The sequence below is a fragment of the Pseudorca crassidens genome, chromosome 10, assembly GCF_039906515.1.
Source record: "Pseudorca crassidens isolate mPseCra1 chromosome 10, mPseCra1.hap1, whole genome shotgun sequence".
NCBI lineage: Eukaryota > Metazoa > Chordata > Mammalia > Artiodactyla > Delphinidae > Pseudorca > Pseudorca crassidens.
This window is the reverse complement of record NC_090305.1, coordinates 23,544,524-23,566,291: the sequence shown is the minus strand read 5'-3', so window position 1 is coordinate 23,566,291 and position 21,768 is coordinate 23,544,524. Positions and strand designations below refer to the sequence as shown.

General features: G+C 55.9%; 2 protein-coding genes across 4 annotated transcripts; both read right to left on the bottom strand.

Annotated features, from left to right (window-relative positions):
* Positions 1–63: 63 nt before the first annotated feature.
* Positions 64–15,108, bottom strand: LOC137231841 (complement C4-A-like). Of its 2 annotated transcripts, XM_067752601.1 has the most exons (41): positions 14,496–14,642; positions 14,153–14,354; positions 13,756–13,948; positions 13,487–13,557; positions 13,314–13,402; positions 13,025–13,107; positions 12,745–12,841; positions 12,469–12,574; positions 12,224–12,356; positions 11,105–11,220; positions 10,818–10,994; positions 10,518–10,700; positions 10,202–10,387; positions 9,872–10,030; positions 9,479–9,605; positions 9,229–9,303; positions 8,755–8,952; positions 8,553–8,664; positions 8,390–8,460; positions 7,986–8,125; positions 7,668–7,877; positions 7,371–7,422; positions 7,180–7,269; positions 6,821–7,030; positions 6,566–6,641; positions 6,244–6,400; positions 6,030–6,143; positions 5,763–5,934; positions 5,319–5,551; positions 5,076–5,243; positions 4,647–4,706; positions 3,734–3,827; positions 3,470–3,656; positions 3,262–3,352; positions 3,054–3,128; positions 1,554–1,656; positions 1,328–1,417; positions 1,147–1,245; positions 896–979; positions 481–613; positions 64–335 (listed from the first exon to the last, which is right to left on the bottom strand). In XM_067752601.1, exons 1-41 carry the CDS (start codon positions 14,558–14,560, stop codon positions 194–196), a joined length of 5,223 nt encoding a protein of 1,740 aa, XP_067608702.1. In that variant the 5' UTR covers positions 14,561–14,642; the 3' UTR covers positions 64–193. The 2 variants fall into 2 exon arrangements, 1 of the variants encoding a protein (XP_067608702.1); XR_010946756.1 differs by lacking the exons at positions 64–335; positions 481–613; positions 896–979; ... (1 more) ...; positions 1,328–1,417; positions 3,262–3,352 and having other exon boundaries at positions 1,617–1,656; positions 14,496–15,108.
* A 126-nt stretch (positions 15,109–15,234) lies between these two features.
* STK19 (serine/threonine kinase 19) lies at positions 15,235–21,726 on the bottom strand. 2 transcript variants are annotated; one of them, XM_067752623.1, is made up of 7 exons: positions 21,476–21,723; positions 21,182–21,318; positions 17,512–17,607; positions 17,083–17,222; positions 16,135–16,232; positions 15,876–16,023; positions 15,235–15,674 (listed from the first exon to the last, which is right to left on the bottom strand). In XM_067752623.1, the coding sequence occupies exons 1-7, from the start codon at positions 21,573–21,575 to the stop codon at positions 15,629–15,631; spliced, it is 765 nt and encodes a 254-aa protein (XP_067608724.1). In that variant the 5' UTR covers positions 21,576–21,723; the 3' UTR covers positions 15,235–15,628. The 2 variants fall into 2 exon arrangements, with proteins under 2 accessions (XP_067608724.1, XP_067608725.1); XM_067752624.1 differs by lacking the exon at positions 17,512–17,607 and having other exon boundaries at positions 21,476–21,726.
* Between the last annotated feature and the right edge of the window lie 42 nt (positions 21,727–21,768).

Genomic DNA, 21,768 nt, shown 5'->3' with positions numbered 1-21,768 from the left:
GCCCCAGACCCTGGAAGGGGCCGCGGGGATGCCGGTCTCAGTGCTGGAGCTACACACTCACACTTTGCTGCCACAGGCCTTTATTGAGTCCCTGGTGCTGCCTGGGGCTGCGTGCGGGGGGCCGGGCGCGGCAGCGATCCAGGCGAGATCCTTCCCTGGCTCCGGCCCTCTGGGGAAGATGGGAGGGCAGCCCTCACACCTGGCAGCCCTGCATGCCGTACTCCTGGACGAAGCTTCGGAGCTGGGCACAGGCTGCCCGCTGGCGGGTGCTCTGACACAGGCGCTCCGAGGGCATCTCCTCGATCCAGCTGTTCGAGTCCAGCAGGTACTGGGGGCTGCAGGGGCCAAGGGGCAGGCAGCAGGGGTCAGGAGGATGGTCAGGTGGAAAAGCCCAAGGCACCTGGCTTCTGAGGGGACAGGGGATCCGTTCCCTCATGAGGTGTGAGGAGAGCAAGAGACCGAGGGGCCCGGAGAACTCACTCTCCCTTGAGGTCATGGGTGGTCCCGTCCAGACCCATGATCAGATATTCTTTCCCAGGTTCCAAGTGAAGGCGGCAAGAGGCTCGAACCAGGAAGTTTCTGGTCTGAGCAGCAGTGGCCTTGGTATCCTTGGCTGAGGGGAGAGCGTCCACAAGAGTCGTCAGAGGGGAAGAGAAGGGGCTGGACAGCGCTGGGGCCAGGGGCTTTGCGCCGAGCCTCTCATTTGACCCTCACCGCTCCCGACGGGGAGGTGCGGCTGCTTTCCTGTTTATGGACGAGCCCAGAACTTCTAAGAGGCCGAGGGGATTTGGGCTCAGAATGGCTGAATTCTCACTATCCCAGGCGCGAAGGCCCCAAAGCCAGAGCTCAGCTCTTCTGTATCCCTCCAGCCCCGCCCACTTATCTGTCTCCTCACTGAAGTGCAGGACTTGGGTGATACTGGTCTCAAAGAGGCGGAAGGCAGCTCTGCTGTCTTCTCGGAGAACCTTAACCTGGAAGCCTGTGGGGGTTTAGGAGAAGGGAGGGAAGGTTAGTTAGCCGGAGGCTGAAGGGCTGTAAGTCAGTGCAGAGCAAAAAGGCTGCCCGTGGCCCGAGAGGAGCAGGCACAAGCAAGGAGACCCTGAGGGTGGCCCAGGGTCGGGCCGGGGCCCGGGCGGGAAGACTGACCGTAGTCCACTCGGGGAAAGTAGCAGGCGAACTTCATCCTGTAACCATCCATATCCTGCCGCCCCTTCTCCAGGGCCCGGCGCTGTCGAGGGCACTTGCCTGAAGTCGGGGGCCCAGATGAGCGAGTGCAGGCCCCAACCATGCCGCCTCCCCACCCCTGCCCCTGGGCCCTGGGTCTCACCTTCAGCACACTGGCAGACGTCACCAGAGCACAAAGTGGACAAGAGTTTGCTCTTAGTTGGTGCCCCGTAAAACACAGAACATTTGTGCTCTGGAGAAAAAGCAGACCGGGGCGTTAGGGCGCAGTCCCCCCTCTCTGCTCTCCAGTCCCATGGAGCCGCAGGACTTCCCTGCCACCCTTCCCTGTCACCTATCCCAAACCTCCCGAGTGTCCCCGGTGTGCTCACCAGGGTTGTAGTAGTCATACAGGACAGCGCTGGCTGGCTGCACCAGCCCCACGGCCACGTCCTGCACAGCTCCGAAGCCCACGCACTCCTGGGACATGGGGACCTGGCGTGGGCGGGGGGAGGGCGGAGAGGTCAGGCACCCACCTCTGGGCCCTGCAGGCTGCTCTGATGTATTTCCTTGGCCTGTTCAGTTCCGGTTGATCTTATCGTCAGTGTCCTTCACAGTTTGTTACCTTCCAGCCTCCGGATTTCTAAAAACTGCTCCCCAAGGTCTCTGGTGACTTCACTGCCCACGTGGTGACCTCATCCCAGTCTCCAGAGCCCTGGGCCCCTCTGCAGAGTCTCAAATCATGGACACATTCTCCATGAAACGCTCCCTAAGCTCGGGGCTAGCTTCCGGACCAGCCCGGATTCTGACCTGGTCACTTCTGACATCCCTCTCCCTCCCCCCCAGAAGCACAGTGCCCAGCCCTGGCCCTTCCCCTCCCCTGCGCTCCCCTGTGGAGGTCTCACCACTCCCTGGCTCTCCCCAAACCCTTCAGACTGGCGATTCCCGAACCAAGCTTTCAGCCTTGCTCTTGCGCTGGGATTGTTGCAGGATGTGTTACATTCTCCAAACTCCCTCTGCCTGCCCTCCAAACCCACTCGGCCTCTGGACAGCCTCCCTTCACTGACACAGCGGAGGCCTGCCTCATCTGCCATAACCCGACAGCAGGTGCTCCCACGCGGCCCAGCCATTCATGTCCAGGCCCAGAGCCCTCTCTTCGTGCCCACGCTGGTCCAGTCCAGCCTGGTATCCCGCAGGTTTCCCTCCTAAGCTGCGTGGTCAGCAACCCGACTTGCAATCCTCCTGGCTCCTCATTTTCCATTGTGTCCAACCAGACTCCTCTGCCTGGCTTCTCAAGCTAATAGGGTCTGTCCCCTCTGCACACACAGGGCAGGAGGGTCTCCCCTGACCACAAACACTTGGCTAATGGTATCACAGCATTAACACGCCTTTTGCACATTTTCTCCAAGATGTTACAGGAAATGTTCAAAAACAACTTTTGAGGGCCGTCAGAGGGTTGATAACTTTGTGTTAGCCAGATAAGGCTGTGGAAAAACAAAAACAACTCGTCTAGGACCACCATCACTTTAAAAAACAGAATACACTTTAATATCAAAAACAAAACAAACACACACAAAAACCGGGAAGGGAGACAACAACAAAAAAACAAAAGCAGCCCCTCAAGTTGAATCAGCTCAGCTTTACAAAAGGCTCACCCCAAGCACTGGCACTGGCCCCCAAGCCACAAGGGGCTCAGCCCCTGCCCGCCGACAGGCAGCAGGGAGCCTCCCCGGCCTCTGCTCTGGCCACTCCTGTCCTGTCTCCCTGCTCACATCACGAGTTCTCTCTAAGCGCACTAGACGCTGGTACAGCTGCCTCCTGGGAAACCTCTTAACACGAGCTCAGAAAACCCGGTGCCGTATGTGCCCCCCTCTGTCACCCTCCTTGCTCACCGAGTCGAAGTACAGCAGGACGTGGGGCCCCTCGGTCTCAAAGTGACTCATGTAACGGTCAGAGAGGGAGGTCAACTGTGGGGAAAGGGAGCTGGTCACAGGGAGGTAGCCCTGGGCCCCCCTGCACTGAGGGGCTCAGCAGCTGGGGTGCTTCGGGGACGGCGCAGGGCTCCCGAGGGCACAGGGGCCTCAGGGTGTCTGGCCACACCTTCTCCAGGTCCGCCCGCAGGGCGTGGAATCCACTCAGGAGGGTGATGTCTGCAATGGCCATGCCCGACAGCCCCACCTTGCCATTCCGCCTGTGGAGACACATGCCCTGTCGTCCGGGTCGCCGTGTGTCAGGCTGTAGACACCCAGCCCCAGCCTTGGGCCAGCCCACAGCACCCCACTCAGCCAGTGCAACCCCCAGAGCTCACCAGATGCACACGGTGTACTGCACCCTGGATTCCTGCTCCTCAGCCACCTTGGGGGCCTCCCTTCTGCGGCGGCTCCTCCGGCCATCAAACAGCTGCAGGGGCGTCACGAGCTGGGAGTGGGCCCCCGGGTCATCCCTGGCCGGAAGGTCCTCGTACTCATAGTCCTCGTAGTCCTCGTTGGCTTCCACTGAGCGGGGACAGCACCGTGGCTCAGGCCTGGCACCAGCCCCGCAGGGACCCACGGCCTCTGACCCCAACACTCACTTGTGTACTGGACGTGGCCCACGACCGTCACTTCAATCTGAAGATCCTGGCAGGTCGTGTTCTTCACGTCCATGACGTTGTAGGTATGAAGGACCTGGCTCAGCAAGGGGTGGGGGGAGGACACGGGACAGTTGGGGCCACAGAGCTCTCTCCAGAGCCACACCGAAGGGCACCTCCCTGGGCTAAGGGATTTGAGGCCTTCAGCCCCTTCTCATCCCCATCGCAGACCAGTCCAGGAATGCGAACGGGCCCAGGTGTTGGGTTAGACGGTGAGACAGAGTGGGGAGCGGGGGCCTGGCCTGGGGGTGAGCACGCTGGAATGGAAAGTTCAGGAAAGGCTTCCGACCGAGGCTTGAAGGAGGAGAATGAGTGTGTCACGTGGGACAAGCAGCAGGGGAAGCACATTCAAGGGCAGGAGACCTGTGTAGACGGGTGGATCTGGCTGGCTGGGGAGGTGGGCAGGGCTGGGGTGAAAGCAGAGGAGGAGTTACTGGGGTCATAAGGAGGGGCTGGGGCTGGGGGGGCACTAAGATGGCCCCCAGAGTGGCAGCTGGGCTCCTGTAGGGAAGGGACTCCATCAGCCAGATAAGGGGACCCAGGAGGAAGGAGGAGCTTGGGGCACAGCCACGTCTGAGGTGCTGTGGGACACAGGGGCCCAGAGCTCAGGGGAAAGGCTTGGGCTGAGGCATTGGGTGTGTTCAAGCATCAGCACTGAGGGGGGTGAAGGGGACGACAGGCACCCAGAGAGGGTGGAGACCAGAGCGAGGGGGACCTGCCCAGGACGGAGCACAGGGAACGCTACCCCAGGTGTCTCTTCCTCCCTCCCCAGCCGTGAGGTCTGCCGGTAGGTCTCCCACTGAACAGCCCGGCTTCACCCTGCTGGGCCCGGGCGGGCAGTGCTGCCAGCTCTCACCTTCAAGGTCCCTTTGCTGTTTCCTCCCACCTTCACATTAATCTTGCTGCCCAAGGAAAACTTTTGGAAACAGAAAAGGGAAAGAGACGTCAGAATGGCACCCTGTTGTTCCGACTTATCTCCTCCCTAAGAGCAACCCCACCTCCTCTCCCCAGCTTTCCACAACGTTTCACCTTCACCTGCATTATCTCACTGCCATCTCCTAAAAACCCCTGTCGGGTAGACTCTGCACGTTTCATTTTCGGATGAGAAAAATGAAGCGCAGAGGCTAGGTGACTTTCTACAGGTAGCAGAGCCAGTAAGTCTTCCCACAAAGGTATCAGAACCAGGTGCCGGGGGATTCTGCAGGGGTGGGGGACAGGGGGTGGCTTCTGGTCTGGCCGAGGCAGGCGCAGGTGTCCTGGCGACCCAGGGGAGGGAATGGTTCACCTGCAGCTCCTCCTCCAGCCCCTGAACTTCGTGGTTGGTCAGCTGCAGCACGTGGGATGTGAGTCCACTGCGGCCCACGGAGCTGAGGGTCACGTTGAGCCCCTTCTCCTCGGTGGTGTGGGACGCGATCCAGTACGCAGACAGGGCATCCAGGGCCATCACCGTGTCCTGCAGAGGATGGGCCAGGACTCAGGCACTTGGTCTCAGGACCACCCACCCCCAGAGCCCCAGGGCAGCCCCTACCTGGGTGCTGCGGAATCCGCCTTGGAAGCTGCCCTGGCGGGTGAGCCAGGATGCAGCCTGGTCGGCCAACTCGCCCTTGCCCTCCCAAAGCAGCAGGTGTAGAAGGCCGTAGGCTGTGGTTTCAATCCACAGGGCCGGGGCCTGGGGCACGGGGTCTGCCGGGCTGTGAGGAGCCACGGTGGGTGACAGGACATTGCTCTGAGAACTGGGGACTGAGCCCCAGTACAGGTTATCTGGGAGTGAAAGGAGACCCACAGGTGAACAGGGGGAGGATCTTAGTTGCCTGCCCCTTTGACACTCCCCCCATCAGGCTCGCCTGATTCTACCCCAACCATCCCTGCTTATGCTCTGATCCCCTCCGGGTGTCCTCACTCATTTTCTCCCTTTGGACACAGGGGTCTCAAGGTTCTCCAAGCCCCAGGCTCACTGCCAAGGCCCCCTTACCGCCAGTCTCCTGGGCCATGGCCATGAGGTTGTTGTGGGCAACATCCCGCAGGTCCTCAGGGGCCTCAGTCAGCGACAGGGCGTAGGCCGTGATGGCGGCTGCGTGGGACCCCAGGAGCCCAGAACCTACTTTTGCCCCCAAGAAGGTGTTTGCCCTTGAGATGGAGTCTTCCTGGAAGAAAGTGGGGAGGAAGGTCTGCGGGCTGGACACCTGGATTCCTGAGGAGAAAGGGGATCAGCAAAGGGCACACACGTTGGGTGCCTTACCACTCTCTTCAACTGCTCTGAATTCTTGTCCGGGAAGACAGCCAGCCCATGATGAAGGGCGATGACCACAAAAGCTGTGAGCGCCACAGTCTCATCATTTCCCACTAAGCCCCCCTGGTTGAAGCGGGGAGAAAAGGAGACGTCGACCAGGAGGGGGAGGGGCAGGGAGCGCCTTCCCTCCTGTGCTCCGCGGCCCAGCCTCCCAGCCCTGTACCTGCATGCCCCTGTGAATAACTGGATGGGGGTCGTGGAACGACCCATCAGCCAGCTGCTGCAATAGCAGCCACTTGGCCGTCTCCTGCAGCTTTTCAGGTGAGCCGCCCACCTGTTCCTGGGCCAAACTCAGGATCTTCAGCACAAAGGCCGTGAGCCTAGAGGGGAGGAAGGGAGGGCTAGGAATAGGGACTGGTCCCTGTAGGCGACGTGGCCCCGCTCCCCCAGGCACCTGGTTATTTATTTACCCCCGCATAGTACCCACCTCTGCCCCACCAGCCCTGGCCCCTCTCAGAAACCCAGAACCACTCTCCCAAGCTCACCAGGTGCTGCTGTCCCGCTTCAACCAGGCCCCATAGGAACCATCTGGTTTTCGAAACTCCTGGATCCGCGTGTAGCCTTGGAGAGGAGAGGCAGCTGCTCAGGGGACACTGACTCTCCCGCTACTTGTGCCGAGGCCACGCTCCCCTCTTCCACTGGCTGCCCCCTCCCTTGCCCACTCTAGCCACCCAGGCTGCCCATCTTCCATTAATCGTCCTCTCCTGGCCCCCATTCCTGCTTGCCGCTGCACCCAGAACCTTTCTGGATCAGATCCACGGCGTGGTCCTTCATCTCGGGGGGCAGCATGCTCCACTGCTCTGTCTTGTCCAGGTAGCGGGAAGCAGCCAGTGTTGGAGCCAAGAGGACCATGGTTTGTTCCCCGCAGCCCTGCGGAAGCCTCAGGAGGGCGGCCATGCCTCCCGGTGACAAGGCCCCCTCAGAGCCCAAAGTGTCCAATGGATCTGAGGCTATAAGGGAGGGAGAGGGTTACGGATCAGAGAGCAGGGCTGGGGGCCCAGGGTCAGAGGGTCATGGAGTCATGGGCTCAAACAGGGGTCCGCAGGTTTCACATGAATCCAAGGGTGGCCACTGGGAAGGGACCGGAGGACACTCCCACCTGTGACTCTAACAGAGCTCCTGAAATCTCCTTCAGGGATAATATTGGGATCAGAGATGCCAGGAATTTCCAAGGTCCGGCCTCGGGGGTCTGGGGAGATGAGGGAAGTTGGCAGTCTGTCCTGCTGTCCATATCCCCTGCCCCCTACGACCCCCTTAGGACACTGATGGCTGGGCGTGGGTGTTGCTCACCCAGGGGGTTGAGTTCATAGACAATCTCCTCCCTCTGAATGGCCCCTTCCTTCTGTCTCGGAGGAAACATAGCTGTGAGAGATCACACAGGCTAGACCCTGCCCCTCCCAGCGCAGACTCCTCAGGACTTAGAGTTTGAACTTCAGGGACAGAGTTGGATCAGAATCGTAGGAGGTGCAAACAGACCAAAGCATTGGGTTTGGGTGCTAAGCCTCTGGCCTGGCCAGCAGGGAGGGTGCCAGAATGGGGGGTAAATCTGGGAGCCTGGGGACCTAGATTCAGGGGTGTTCCACTCACCTCAATTTGTAGGACCTTAGATACTGCGTCCCCCACAGGGAAATCCAAGGATCCTCGAGCCACCACTTTCAGGGACACAGCAGCGGCCGCTATGGGCACCACAGAGAAGCCAATGGGCCGGGCAGAGCCCGCAGGGACCAGCACCTGCTGGGCAAGCCCTCCGCCCCCAGCCAGGCACAGCCCCTCCACTGGGGACACGTGGACGCTCACCTGGGGGCAGGAAGACAGGAAGGGCCAGCCCAGTTAGGCTCCCCACCCTTCACCTGCCCCAGGCCCACCTCCACCAACACCGTGTGCTCAGCCCCCGAGGGGCCTCACGGTAATATCTGTATCCAGGTAGTTGTAGAGGACAGGCCGCAGCTCGAGCTGCTCAAAGCGGCGGACGGAGACGGGCAGGCGGAGGTGCATGTGGAATTCACGGAACACTCGGAGCTGGGCCGGGGTGGCCACACACAAGCCTGATGGAGAGAGGGGGCACATATGAGAGGCCTGCAGGCATCCCAGCCGCGGATCCCAGCAGTGAGGGCCGGGAGCTGCCCCAGCTCCCCCCGCCCCGTCACCCCACCCCCGCCCGGCCCTGCTCTCTGGCCTCGCAGCCCTGGCGCATGGGGTGCAGACTTCTCCAGGTCTCTGCTCCTACTAAGAGCAGAGGACTAAGCAGGGAGCCTGGGTCAAGGGGGCATGGGCGAGGGAGGCCATCGGCCCAGGCAGGGTGGCCGCACCTGTGCTTTTGGACAGGCTCACGCCATGGATTTCCCACGTGGTCAGAGAGTCCGGGAGCAGCTGTCTCAATCTGCGTGGTGGGAAAGGTGAGAAGCCCTGTCACACGCTGAGCCGCCCCAGACACAGCCCAGAGACAAGGCCGGGCCCACCACATGCCCTCACTGGGAGGAGTGGTCCACTGCTTCCACTTTCCAAAGCCAGTTCTCAGGGAAGAAGCTGCGCACAGGGATGTCATCCTCATCGATCAGGTCCTCCTCCTGCAGGAGCTCCTTGGCTAGGGACCACAGTGCAGGGCCATGAGGAGGGTGCCGTTCTGCCCCTCCAGGCACCCCTGTCGCTCCCCCAACCCCACTCAGCCCCTTACCTCGAGCAAGGCCCACCTGGCCCCTCGCCCGGGCCTTCTTGCGCAGACCCTCAGCAAACTGGCAGCAGGACAGGAAGGGCCCCCGGCAGGCCGGCTGCTGCACACGGGCCACCCGCTGCTCACAGGTGCGTGCCATGGGCAGTCGCGTCAGCCCGTCCTGGCAGCAGCGCTTGGCTATGGGGGAAGCGTACTGGCCCACTGCAGGGCCAGGTGAGGGTGGGCACAAGGAAACAAAAACGAGACACGCCTCTTCGCCCAGCCTGACCTCTACATACACAAGGACTCTGAGAGACTGGGAACTCAAGAGAGGCCAAAGGAGAGAGCCTCTGGCCCACCCACCTTCGACCCCAGAACTGGGATCTCTGGCCCCGACACCATATCCTGGCTCTCTCAGGAGCACAGGAGCCAAAAGGCAGACCCGCACCTGACCCGTGGGCCCAAGTGTGGAGAGCTTCACAGGCACCCACAACTCACGCTTCTCATGAATCTCCTTTTGGAAGTTCACATTTCTCTTTTTCCGGACCTTTGTCTCCTTGGGACATCTTAGACCTGGTAGAGAGCAGGACCGCAGCCAGCTGTGGGGTGCAGGGCCTCCCACCTCCCCTCCTTGCTCCCCTCTCCCGGTCCAGCCCTTCCCACCCCTCCTCTTCCTGTCTTACCCCCTCAGGCCCCTCCTTCTTCTTCATCTGCCCACCACCCACTCCCCTTCCTCCTCTGTTCTCACTCTTTCTGACTGGGGTCAGTTGGTCTCCATCAGAAAAGGCCAGACCAGCTGCCTCGAATGTCTGAAGGGCACTGTCCCCACCCCCAGGACCACAGCCAAGGTCATAGCTGTTCATAGCTTCGAAGACCTGGCGAGAAAAGGCAGAGATGTTGCAGAGACAAGAGTGGCTGTAGGCACGATTGGCCACTCAGCTGCAGGTGAGAGGGCAGGGTACGGACAAGTACGAGAGACACAGAGAGTGGGGAAACAGAGGCCACGGGGGCCAAGGCTTCAGGGAGGGCTGGGATGAGTCCATGAGTGAGATCGACCTGCTGGCCCAGGGCCCAGGGCTCAGGGCAGCAGGAGGGTGAGCCATGGGTGGGAGGGAGGATTAGGGAGAGGGGCTTGACAAACCTTGACCATGTCAAGGGGTTTGTGGGACTTGCCGCCCACAGCATACAGAGCCATGTCCACGGCTCCCAGGGCCACCAGGGCTGGAGAATCTGTTCGCAGGTTGAGTTTTACAGTGTCCCCAGGACGATACTCCTTGCTACCATCCACGTTCAGCTCCAGCTGGCAGAGGCAGGAGGTGGGGGGCAGTCAGAGTGGGGAGAACTTCCTTCGGTCTTGTGCAACTTCAGTGTACCCCAAACTAAATCCACGCCCTGTTTGCAATCACCCTGTCTTCCTTCTCTCTTAGCCCGCCCGGCATATACACACACCATCTCTCCCGATGCCAGTTACCTTGCCCTCACAGCCCCCAGCCTGGACGTCCACTCGCAGGGAGTTGGCCACCGGGACGCCCCCATGATAGTAGAAGGCCACAACGTGGAAGGAGGGTGCCAGGTGATGGTCCACAAACACGGAGACAGAGGTCAGGTCCCTCCTGGGCTCTCGATGTACAGACACTATCTGGCCCCGGGATACGATCTGGGGCGAGAGCAGTGTCTTCTTCACTGCACATCCTCAGCCCTGAAGCCGCTACCCCACCCCAAGGGTTCTTTCCTGCCTGAGACCCTCCTGCACCCCTGTCCTCCTCTGCAACCCAGCTCATGCATACCATGTAGTAGAAGTGAGAGAAGCTCCCACTGATGCCCACGGCTCGCAGGTTTAGGTTAAGAGTGTCCCTGACTTTAGGGGGTCGAGAATCCAGCCTCTCAATGGACAGAAACCCGGATCTTCTGGACAGGGGGGCTTTCACGGTGAGCTTGCTTATGGCAGAATAGGGGGAGCCTGCAGACACCTGGAGAGAGGGGCAGGGGTGGCAGGGTCAGTGGCAAGGACCCAGGCACCCAGCTTCTCCCCCCAGCCTGGGAACCCTCTCTCCTAGCCCACCCTCTCCCTTGAGGGGGAATCCTACCGAGAGCTGCACTTCTGAGGTGGTCTGAGGGACAATAATGGGAACAACGACTTGGCCGCTCTCGTCTGTGTTCTGTTGAAAGTCCTGGTTTTTAGAAGTAGATCCAGAAGACAACTTGGCAGAAACTTTGACAGGAATGCCAGAGGCTGGTGAGCCTGACATGTCACGGACCAGGGCCTAGGTAGGTGGGAGGGGCGGAGGGAAGAGCACAGTCAGTGAGACCCTGTGCCCTCCTGACCACCCCGCCCCTTCCCCCCACTGCTCATCCTCCCCCTTCCAGAAGAAACCTGCAGCAGGAAGGGGGCCCCAGGCACAAGGTGTCGCTTGGTTTTGCTTAGATCCAAGGAGAAGGGAGATGACACGAAACGCCAGGATGTGAGCTCTGCCTCCTCCAACTCCCCTCCTGCAAGACACAGGGCGGACAGAGGTGGAGACAGAGACCTGGGGAGAGAGGAAAAGTAGAGCCCGGGGCGGCGGGTGGTGCTCAAGTGTTTCCTGCCCACAAGGCTGAACTCTTCAGGGCACAAGACGCCTCCTATCCATCTCTATGTTTGCTGAGGCCAACACAGGACGCAGCACACAGATGGTGCATAACATGTGTCTGCTGGGTGGATGGGTGGATGGATGGGTGGATGGATGGATGGATGGATGGATGGGAGGATGGATGGATGGATGGGAGGATGGATGGATGGGAGGATGGATGGATGGATGGGAGGATGGGAGGATGGATGGATGGATGGATGGATGATGGATGGATGGATGGATGGGAGGATGGATGGATGGATGGGTGGATGATGGATGGATGGATGGATGGGAGGATGGATGGATGGATGGGAGGATGGATGGATGGGAGGATGGATGGATGGATGGGAGGATGGATGGATGGATGGATGGATGATGGATGGATGGATGGATGGGAGGATGGATGGATGGATGGGTGGATGATGGATGGATGGATGGATGGGTGGATGGATGGGTGGATGATGGATGGATGGATGGATGGGAGGATGGATGGATGGATGGGAGGATGGACGGATGGGTGGGTGATGGATGGATGGACGGATGGGAGGATGGATGGGTGGATGATGGATGGATGGACGGATGGGTGGATGGATGGGTGGATGATGGATGGATGGATGGATGGATGGATGGATGAATAGATGATGGATGGATGGGTGGTTGGGTGGATAGATGGATGGGTGAAAAAAAATACATTGAGACGGGGGAAGCTCCCCCTTCCCCAGAAACCACCCAGAAATCAGTTGTAGAGAGATAGTCTCCTGGGTCTTTCCTGGCTTTGCGTCTCAGATGAAGGGAAGAAGGGTGGTGTTGGTGCTGGAGAACAGAGGGTCAGCTCAGAGGTCAGAGGCGAGGGTCTGGGGTTATAATCAGGGGAAGCCACTAACCTGGAGACTCAATGATCGCTGCTGCAACATAGAGGTGCAGCCCTGGGAGGTCGTTAATATTAATATTAAGTTTCTCCAGCACACCCTGAAACTCAGCCTTTGGGAGAGAAATTCGGCACTGGCCATCTACCAGCTGGGGCAAAGAAGAAGACAGGACAGGGAATGAGACTTGAGTCTCCCACCTCACCTCCTCACCCTCCCTCCCTCTCCTCACCTACCCATGCACCCCCCACGCTCCTTCCTACCTTGGTCTGATTCTCCAGCCCCCGAAGGAAAGTCTTTTTACCGTCCTCACCCAGGAGCCCAAAGCGCACATATGCCACCCCGTGCACTGGCTTCCCGTAGATGTACCTGCCACCACAGAGAGATTCGGAGGAGGCTGGGCTGAGGGCTGGAGGAAATAATGGAACAGAGGGAGGAGGCCCGGGGCAAGGGAGGGAAGTGGGGCTCCATAGCACGTTCATACTGAATAGGGAGCCCTGGGAGCAGGGCCCAGCGTGAGGGACCAGAGGGGGAGTTACCTGGCCTGGATGACTACTTGGATTTCACTAAGAAAGCCAGGCGTTGCCAGGATGTAGGGCTTTTCCGGAATGATCTTCACCTCAAAGTTGGGAAGGACTGACCCAGGGCGAATGGAGGGCAGGTCAGACTCTCGTGAAAGGACCCTTTAAAACTCTCCTCCCCTTTGGGCTGTGGCAGCCGCATCACCCTGCCCCTGCCCTGCAACACCCCCTCCTCTCCTCCCACCCTTTATTCCTTGCAGAAAAGGGGCTGCTTATTCCTCGTGTCTCCAGTTCTCACCATATTTCTTCACCTCAAACTGGGTGCTGCTGTTGGAATCCAGGCTATCTGAGAATCGGGCTGAGATCTTCCAAGTCCCTGGCCTGAGGACAGACAAGGGAGGGACTCAGCCCACTTGTGCAGGAGGCTCACTGGGAGTCAGTAACCAGGTCCCTAGGAAGAGGACTGCAGGGGTGAACCAGAGGCTCAGGGAGCTCAGGACTGGACCGTGTGTTGGAGGCAGACAGCTGGGGGAAGCGGGAGCTGGGGAGGTGTAGGTGGGGGCGATCTGCAGGAGTGGGGAGCTCACTCTGAGATGTCTGGGATCACAAAGTCATCCTGGAAGATGGAGGAGGGAACATACACCTCCTTCTTCCGCACACGCAAGCCACGAGAGTTCTGCGATGGGAGTAGAAGGGGTCATGGTTGGAGGTCAGATCAGCAGCCCTCGCCGATCAGGAAGGTCAGAGGTCAGGGACTCACCTCCACCGTGACCGTGAGGGTATCAGTGGACGGGCGCATCTTCTGATCCAGAGCAAAGATTCGGTATCGAACTGGAAATGGAGGGCGAGGAGGTGAGCAGGAGACCATGGGCCAAGGGAGGGTGGGCCCTGGGCCCCTCATCCCCCCCAGGAAGCGACGGGGAAGAGAACAAATACTTGCAAAGCGGCCTTCCTGTGGGGCACTTCGGGGTTTCTCACTCAAGGGGCAGGGAAGAAGTGAAAGGTGAGGGCCCTGGGGCTGAGACTCACCCCGCTGGCCAGGGTTATAAACGGGCTGGTCAGTCTGCAGAAAGAGGTGTCCCCGGCGAGAGGAGAATAACAGGTTGACACCCTGCCTGTCTGTCTGTCTGTTTGTTAGCCATGGCGACTGGGCCACCAGCTGGACCTCGGGGGCTCTGTGGAGGAGATGGAGGCGACAGTCCTCCGCGCCTTTCAGGGAGGTCTGTCAGGAGAGGGAACAGGAGTGGGTCAGAGCCAGAGCAGAAGGAGAGAGACAGAGACTGAGCTAGAAACAGGGAAGACAACTCGGGAGGGGAGGGGGGAAGGGAGGGGGGGCCGGTGAAAAGACAAAGATGTTTACAAGAAGACAGAGGAGGACGGAGTGGGAGGCGCTGGGCAGCAGCAGGAGGGAGTGGCGGCCAGTTACCGGGAGGCTGAGGAGGATGAAGTCTTTGTCTGAGCTGAGGCTGAAATCCACCTTTGGGGAGCAGAGCTCATGACGTGTTGTGGATGGGTTTCTCAGGAACACTGATCCACTCACTACCTGTCCTGAAGGAGCATCCTGGAGCTGCACACCGACTGACAGGGGGACCCCTAGGTGAACCACAGAAGGAGAAAACAGGAGCAACCTGGGAAGAACAGGTGAGGGTCAGTGGCCAGCCTCCCCTCAGGCCCCTCCACCACCACCCCTGAATCAGGTCCCTCTGCGCCTGCTCTCCCCTCGCCAGCCCTGGCCCAGCTCGAGCTCTCCAGCATCCTGTGTCCGGGACCTGGGCTTCTGCAGAGACAAGGCGAAGAAGCCAGATGCCCAGATCAGCCCCCAGAGGAGCCTCATGGCTGGAGGACCCAAGAGGGATCAGACCCGTCTGTCCGCCTGCTCGTTTCTGGTAAACTTAGGGCTTGGAGCAGAGTTGACTCTGGACCTTGCTCCTCCCCTGGCCCAGCTAAGCCGGGAAACCACGTGACAACCAAGAATTGCAACTGGCCCCAGGCCCAGTATTGGGAGGGGGGCACCCTGGACACCTGGGTCTCTGAGGGAATCTGAAGAAATCATGGCCCAGAGACTCAGTCCTTCCCTGTTAACCCCTCCCATCCCAATGCCCTAGGCACCTCCACCTACTGCATGTATCTGGGCGTGTGTATGCATATAGCATATACACACGTATGTAGGTGCAGGAGGGCCCCGCATGGCTCAGCAAGCGACTGGAGACACGTGGCTCCTTTGTTGGTCCCACCAAACAAGGTACTAAGAGACTTGCCTCTTACTAAAACCCCCATAAAAACTGAACTACGCTAGGTTTTTGCTTTTTGAAAGCCTCTAACAGAAATTCTGTGGTTTCGGAGATCAGGCACACCCTCAGCATGCCAGAGGGGGAACTGACCTCAGTGTCCCTTTTTAATCTCTGAACAACGAGGCAAAGCTCAGGCCCAACTTTGGCTTTACCTCTACCCCCAAAACGAGGTGCCCGAACACACGTGTCACATTAAACAAAAGACATCCAGAAAATATCACAGGCAGAAGTACTTTATTTGGCAATTTCAACCCAACATGTAGGGAAAAGAACCCTGTCCTCCATTGGCAGCCTCACCAGAAACCCCTCCTTCCTATCCCAAGACAGAACAGTGGCAGCACCTTGCTGCATGAAAGGCAGCAGCCATGGCCTTGGCGCCGTTTCTGGCTCCACTTGCATGAAAGGGCAGAGAAGCATTGCCCAAACCCCCCACTGGGTCAGAGCCCAGGTAAACAGCAGCAGTCACATCTGACCCTCTGCAGAGACGCGAGCCCAACACTCATCCCGGCTCCCAAGCCTTCCCAAGGTGACCCTGTCTCAGCCAGGGCAGCCAGCACTCCTGGGCCCCTTGCTCCCCACGCCGGGGAGCTGTGCAACGACGAGCAGAATCCTCATGTCTCTGGCAGGCGGAGGAGGGTTCCAGAAGTGGTGGAGACACTGTGCAAGAGAAAGACAAGGCTGGAGCCAGATACCTAGGCCTAAGGTCTGAGGAGAACTGAGTCTGGCCGAGGATGTTCCCGGGTTCCAGAGAACGAGAGAGGAGCTGGGCTCTGCTAGTGAACGAAGCGCGAGTGGGGAGAAAACCCAACCTTGGGTCATTACACCGCCATCTGCCGGAGGCGGGTGGGCAAGACTCACCAGTCCACCAGCTGGGCCCCAATGAGGTCATGCACATGGTAAGCGAGGCCGAGTCGTGCCGCGGCAGGTGCCCGCCGGCCCAGGAGCTCTGAAAGGAGCAGCTCCCGGTACTTGGCCTTTCGGACCATGCCGAGTACAGCCTGGCGCCCTGGAGGAGAGGTGGCACGGGAGAGGGGAACGGTGAGTAAGGCCTGGAGGCCTGAGGAGTCACCAGAAAGTGTTCTTGAGGGGTCGCGGGCCTGAGCTGCAGACAGGATACCTTTAACAAAATATCTGATGAATCTCCCAGCTCCAGGCACGGCTAGCCACCAACTTCCAGCATCTCGGACGGTGAGGACCCCGGCATTCACCAGCTGCCTAAGAAGGGGGAGATGAGGCATTCGCTCTGAGAACCCTCTCTCCTCCCGCCCACTAATGTTTGGACACTAAGTCTCCAGAAGCCTGGGCACCCAGGCAAAGGGACTGGATGACAGAAGCCGAGCCTGGAGCAGTTCTCTGCTCACACCATGCTGCTCAGTGCCCCGTGCCCTTGCTTGCTCTGTTCTCCTACCTGACTGCCCTCCCCCAACTCTTTCTTCTCCTGTTATCATTACATGTTCACTAAAACAGCTCCTCCTCTCCGAAGCCCTCCTTGACCACACGCCCTGACACACTCTCAGTCCCACCACCAGGGGAGAAACAGAGGCCTTTCTCCCGAGCTCCTGCCACTTCCTACGCACACCCCACCATAGCTCTTCCCGCATCTTACTGAAAAAAAAGTTTATAAAATGCTTTCATGTATACCATGGGTTACAAAGTAGGGAGCTGGAGCCAGACCCAGCCTCCTGAAACGATATTTCTATTTAGCCCTTGCCCGGTTGTTGTTCTTTTGAATGTGAATGCTTTTGGGGCATCACGGCTGCTACCATTCTCTATTCCCTTGGTCTCAGCATGATTCCCATCAGGCATTTATGGCTCCTGCCAGGCCTCTCTCTCTATTTGATTAGCCACCCAGATCTCTTAAATTGTAGTCCAGGGCTCTTTCCAAGGCCCCAGATGGGAGAGGCCTCTTCTCTTGGGGGCGGAGCACAAATTTAGGTCATTTTGTTAAAAAGAAGAGTCAGCGTTTTTAACAGGTTCACCAGAAGAAAGAGGACAAGGCTGGATGGGACTGGAGGGAGGTAGGGAGGGGCCAGATGCCTGATTCTGTTGGTCCCGCAGGTCTCACGTGATTTCTGGGTCCCTGAAGCCAAAGGTCTGAATCATTTGGTCCTGCTGGAAGCTAAGGTCACTACAGGCTGGAAGTACTGAAGCCAGAAACTTCTGCACTGCACCAGCGTATGGGCGGCCATCACAAGCCTTGAGGACCTGGAACCAGAAATGAGACACAAGGTCTGGTCCCACCTTCACCCCCAACTGACCTCTATCCCCAAGACAACATTTTTCTTCCTATGTTTTTCCTTCTAATCAGGTCCTTCTACCTCTCATGCTTTTCCTCTTCCTCTTCTTCCTCTCCCTCATACCAATACTTACCAGAGACCTGTGCCCTCTCTGTGAGATGTGAGGGGGGGGACTTGTCTCTCTTCTTTTTATTTCCATTCCCTAATTTCCCTGTACCCCCTCCCCTGGCCCCCATGACACACACAGTCACACGCACTCTGGTCCTATAGTCCTCAGTGAAGATGATTCCTTGGGCGTCCAAGTCGAAGCCTAGTTGGATGATTCTGATCTCCCCCTGCTCTTGAAGCGCCTTCTGTCTCCACAGAGATGACAATGAAAAGAAGGGTGTCAGGGTAAGATGCTCTGCTATTCTCTGGACACCTGTGCAGGGAGATTTTGTTTGCAAGTATTGGGGAGTTTTTTCCTCTAAAAAACTAAGGAAAAATTATGGGGAGAGAGAGAATCAAGTGGATCACCAAATAGTCTCTTCCAATTAGTCTTTCACCCACTCACCTTATCAGTTATCTGTTAAACAATCAATACATATTTTCTAAGACCAATCATAGGCAGACACTAAGATAAAATAGTGATTAAGACATGGGCCCTGCCCTCAAGGATTAACAGTCTAGATTTTGGGTGGAGAAGGTGGAGAGGAATATGGGATAAAATGTTTAAAACAAATAAAAATAAACCAGGACTTGTGTTTCTAGGAATATAGCAAGACTAACTTACCCACTGAAAATTAAGTAAAATGCTGCAAAAAATATTATTTAAAAATTGTTTAAGCATTAAAGAGCTCACAAGATAATAAGGAATTACCAGACTAATATAATATCTAAGTGAAAACAAGAACTCATAGAAGTAATTGGGGGACTTCCCTGGTGGCACAGTGGTTAAGAATCTGCCTGCCAATGCAGGGTACACGGGTTCAAGCCCTTGTACGGGAAGATCCCACATGCCACGGAGCAACTAGGCCCGTGCACCACAACTACCGAGTCCGCACTCTAGAGCCCTCGAGCCACAACTACTGAAGCCCGCATGCCTAGAGCCCGTGCTCCACAACAAGGGAAGCCACCGCAATGAGAAGCCCACAACGAAGAGTAGCCCCCGCTCACAGCAACTAGAGCAAGCCCGCATGCAGCGACGAAGACCCAACGCAGCCAAAAATAAATAAATAAATGAACAAAATTTTTTAAAAAAAGAGATAATAAGGTATGGGAAGTATTTGAAGAGCCAATAACAAAATCACAAAAGTACATTAATCCAACTCGTATAAACTCACAGAATAGACAAAACAGTAACCAGTGAGGAAATGAAAGATTTCAATAATTTTAGTTACTAAGAAATTAGTAACTGAATAATGCACATTCTTTTCAAATACATAGAATATTTAGCAAAACTGACCACATAGCACAAAGCATGTCTCAATAAGCTTCAAATGACTGAAATCATATTGTGTACGTCCTATGGCCATAATATCATTTATGCCAGAAATCATTAACAACAAGGTTATTAGAAAATGTTTAGGAAGTAAGACATACATTTCTAATCAACCCAGTAAGTCAAAGAAAAAAGTCACAAAGGAAATTAGAAGATATTTTGAAATGAATGATAATGAAAACATATACCAAAACTTGACAGATGATATAGATATATTTCAGAACTTAGGGGGAAACTACAGTCTGACATGCATCTATTAGAAAAGAATAGAGGATAAAAATTAATGGGGAAAAAAAGTATAATAAACCCAACAGTAGAGGGGAAACATAAATGAGATGGAAAACATGCATGCAAGAGAGAGCAACAAAGCTAAATGATAATTCTTTGAAAGATTATTAAAATTGATAAACCCTGGTGAGACTGACCAAGAAAAAAGGGGGAAAGGGGAACCTAGAAAAAGCAGATAACCAACATAAAGAATGAAGAAAGGATCATCACTCAAGATTCTACAGACAATAAAATGAGATTACAAACTTTATGCCAATAAATTTGAAAATTTAGATGAAATTGACAAATTCTTAAAAAATACAATTTCTTCCACTAGAATGGGCAAAATGGGATATATTCATAAAACGGAAATCTATGAAAATGAATTAACTATAGCTACATGTAACAACTCGGATGAATCTCAAAAATATTCATCTAATGAAACGAGATGTAAATAAATACATATGGTATGATTTTGTTTATATCAAGTTCAAAACTAGGTAACTAAGCTATATAGCTTATGGATAAACATATAGATGGCATAAGGAAAACCAAGGGAATGATTATCATACCAGTCAAGTATGTCACCTCCCAGGGACTTAAGACATTTTGATCAGAGAACGATATATGTGGGTTATTGGTCGTGTTGTACAGTCTGACTTGGGTGACGGTTAAGTGGGTATTTGCTTTATAAACATTCTTTAAATTGTGTGTGTTTATATTTTCTTTTGTGCAATTTTAAAGCTTTTCTAAAATTTAAGCTAACACCAATAGGTTAAAAACAACAAATACTCTATAAGGAGTGGTTCTAACTTGCTTCCTTAAGAGACTGGAGCTAGTCTCCATCTTCCTTTTCTTCTATTCTTTCTTCCTGACAGGTTGCCAAGTGCTAAATCCAACTGGATATTATTTTACTTGACCTCATCACAGACCACTGCCTTGAATCACAGGTTCTAACACTGCCACTGAACCACAAATTTTAAGGCACATTAAGAATCACTTGAGGCAGTAGCTTTAAAATGTAGATTCCAAGGTCCTACCTCAAGAAATCTTAATTCATTCGCACTGAGAGAGTCCCAGGAACCTGTAGTTTTGAATAAGCAGTCCAGGTAATTTGGTACATGTAGAACTCAGGACATACTCTGAGAAACACTGCCTTAAATGCTGGTATCTCCCAGCATTGGGAATTTGGCTCTATTAACTGTCACTGCAAACCTGGGGTCCTTAACCTTTGGCCTCAGAGGATCTGTGAAACAATCCCCTGCCCCCCCAAATTGTACACATGCCATATATATATATATATATATATATATATATATATATATATATGCATTTTTCTGGAGAGAGCCATAGCTTTCATTGTCTTCTAAAGTTTGTGAAAAGGTTAAAAACTGCTCCTCTCCTCCCTCTTCCTATCAATCTCATCCATATCCACAGACTGAACAACTGCTCACATCTCGATGACTTCCAGTTCTGTATGAGTGGCCCAGAATTCTCCAAACCCTCACCCAACTGTCTACTGCCCAGTTGCCTTTGGATGCCCCAAAAGCACCTCCAACTCAACTTGTGCAAAATCAAACACATCATCTGCCCCCAACAATTCAATGTTCTCCTACTCTATTCACTCCACCAACTACTCAGTCATCCAGAAAATCCGAAAGTTATTCTGGATTCCTCCCTCTTCCCACTCTCCACATTCCTCACCCATCCTCTCCCTCCCTATACACTGCCCTCATTTAGGCCTTCACCTGTTCTCAGCTGCAATATCTTCCTAATTGATCTCCCTACCTCATCTCACTGCTTCCAATCCATGCAAAACACCGTTCTCTCTCCTGTTGAACATTCTCTACCAGCTCACCGCCTTCAATGGAAGATGGAAATACTGACGTACAAGGCCTGTCCTAATCTGACGTCTGCCTGCATTCCTAGCGCTGTAGGCTCGAACCACGCACGGTGACTCAGTTTCCCCAAAAGCTTCGCTCTTCCACCTTCATGATTTGGCATGCTCTCGGTAGCATTCTCCTTGGCACCGCAGTGCCTGGCGCAATGCCTGGCCCAGAAAGACCCAACGCTTGCTGAATGGCAGAATAGCTGGTGGACCGAGTGAGTGATGGGGAGAACCTCGTAAGTGCCCGCAAGGCACGGAAGCGCCTTCGGTCGGTCGCTCTGACGCCCCTCACCAGCTGCCGGTCAGCCACCGTCCGGTCGGGCACTAGGCTGTACACCTGGCTCCTCAGCGCGATGGGCGGTAGCGCATCCTCAAACAGGACTCGCGGGAACAGCCGCAGTAGCTCCGCAACTGCCGCACGCGCAGACCCTGGGAGGAGAGACCGGGTCACTGAGACGTGAACGGGGGCGGGGAGAAGCGGGGGTACGACCCTGGGGGTGCTGTTGTCCCAACATACAGGGTTACCAGAGGTGAAGCCGCTCCCACCTGGGGGTCTTTAGCCTCGCCCCGGGGTTGCCATAGTTACCTGACTCTCCCCGCAAAGGATCTGCCTCTACATCCCCTCCTTCCCGCCGCCTCTTCTGTCCGAAGGCCTCCGGGACCAGGCGATGCCTCTTCCGGTTCATATCCCGGGATCCTGTGGATGCGGGGAAGAGGTAGACAGATACTGAAGGAAGAGAACACGAAAATAGTCATCCGGCGCAGAGGAGTGACGCACGGGCTCCCTGGGCGTCCCCCCCTTCGAGACCAGTCAGCCCGGTCTTAATAGGCCGACGTAGTGACGAAAGGGGCGTCAACTTGTCATCCCTTTGGCCCTTG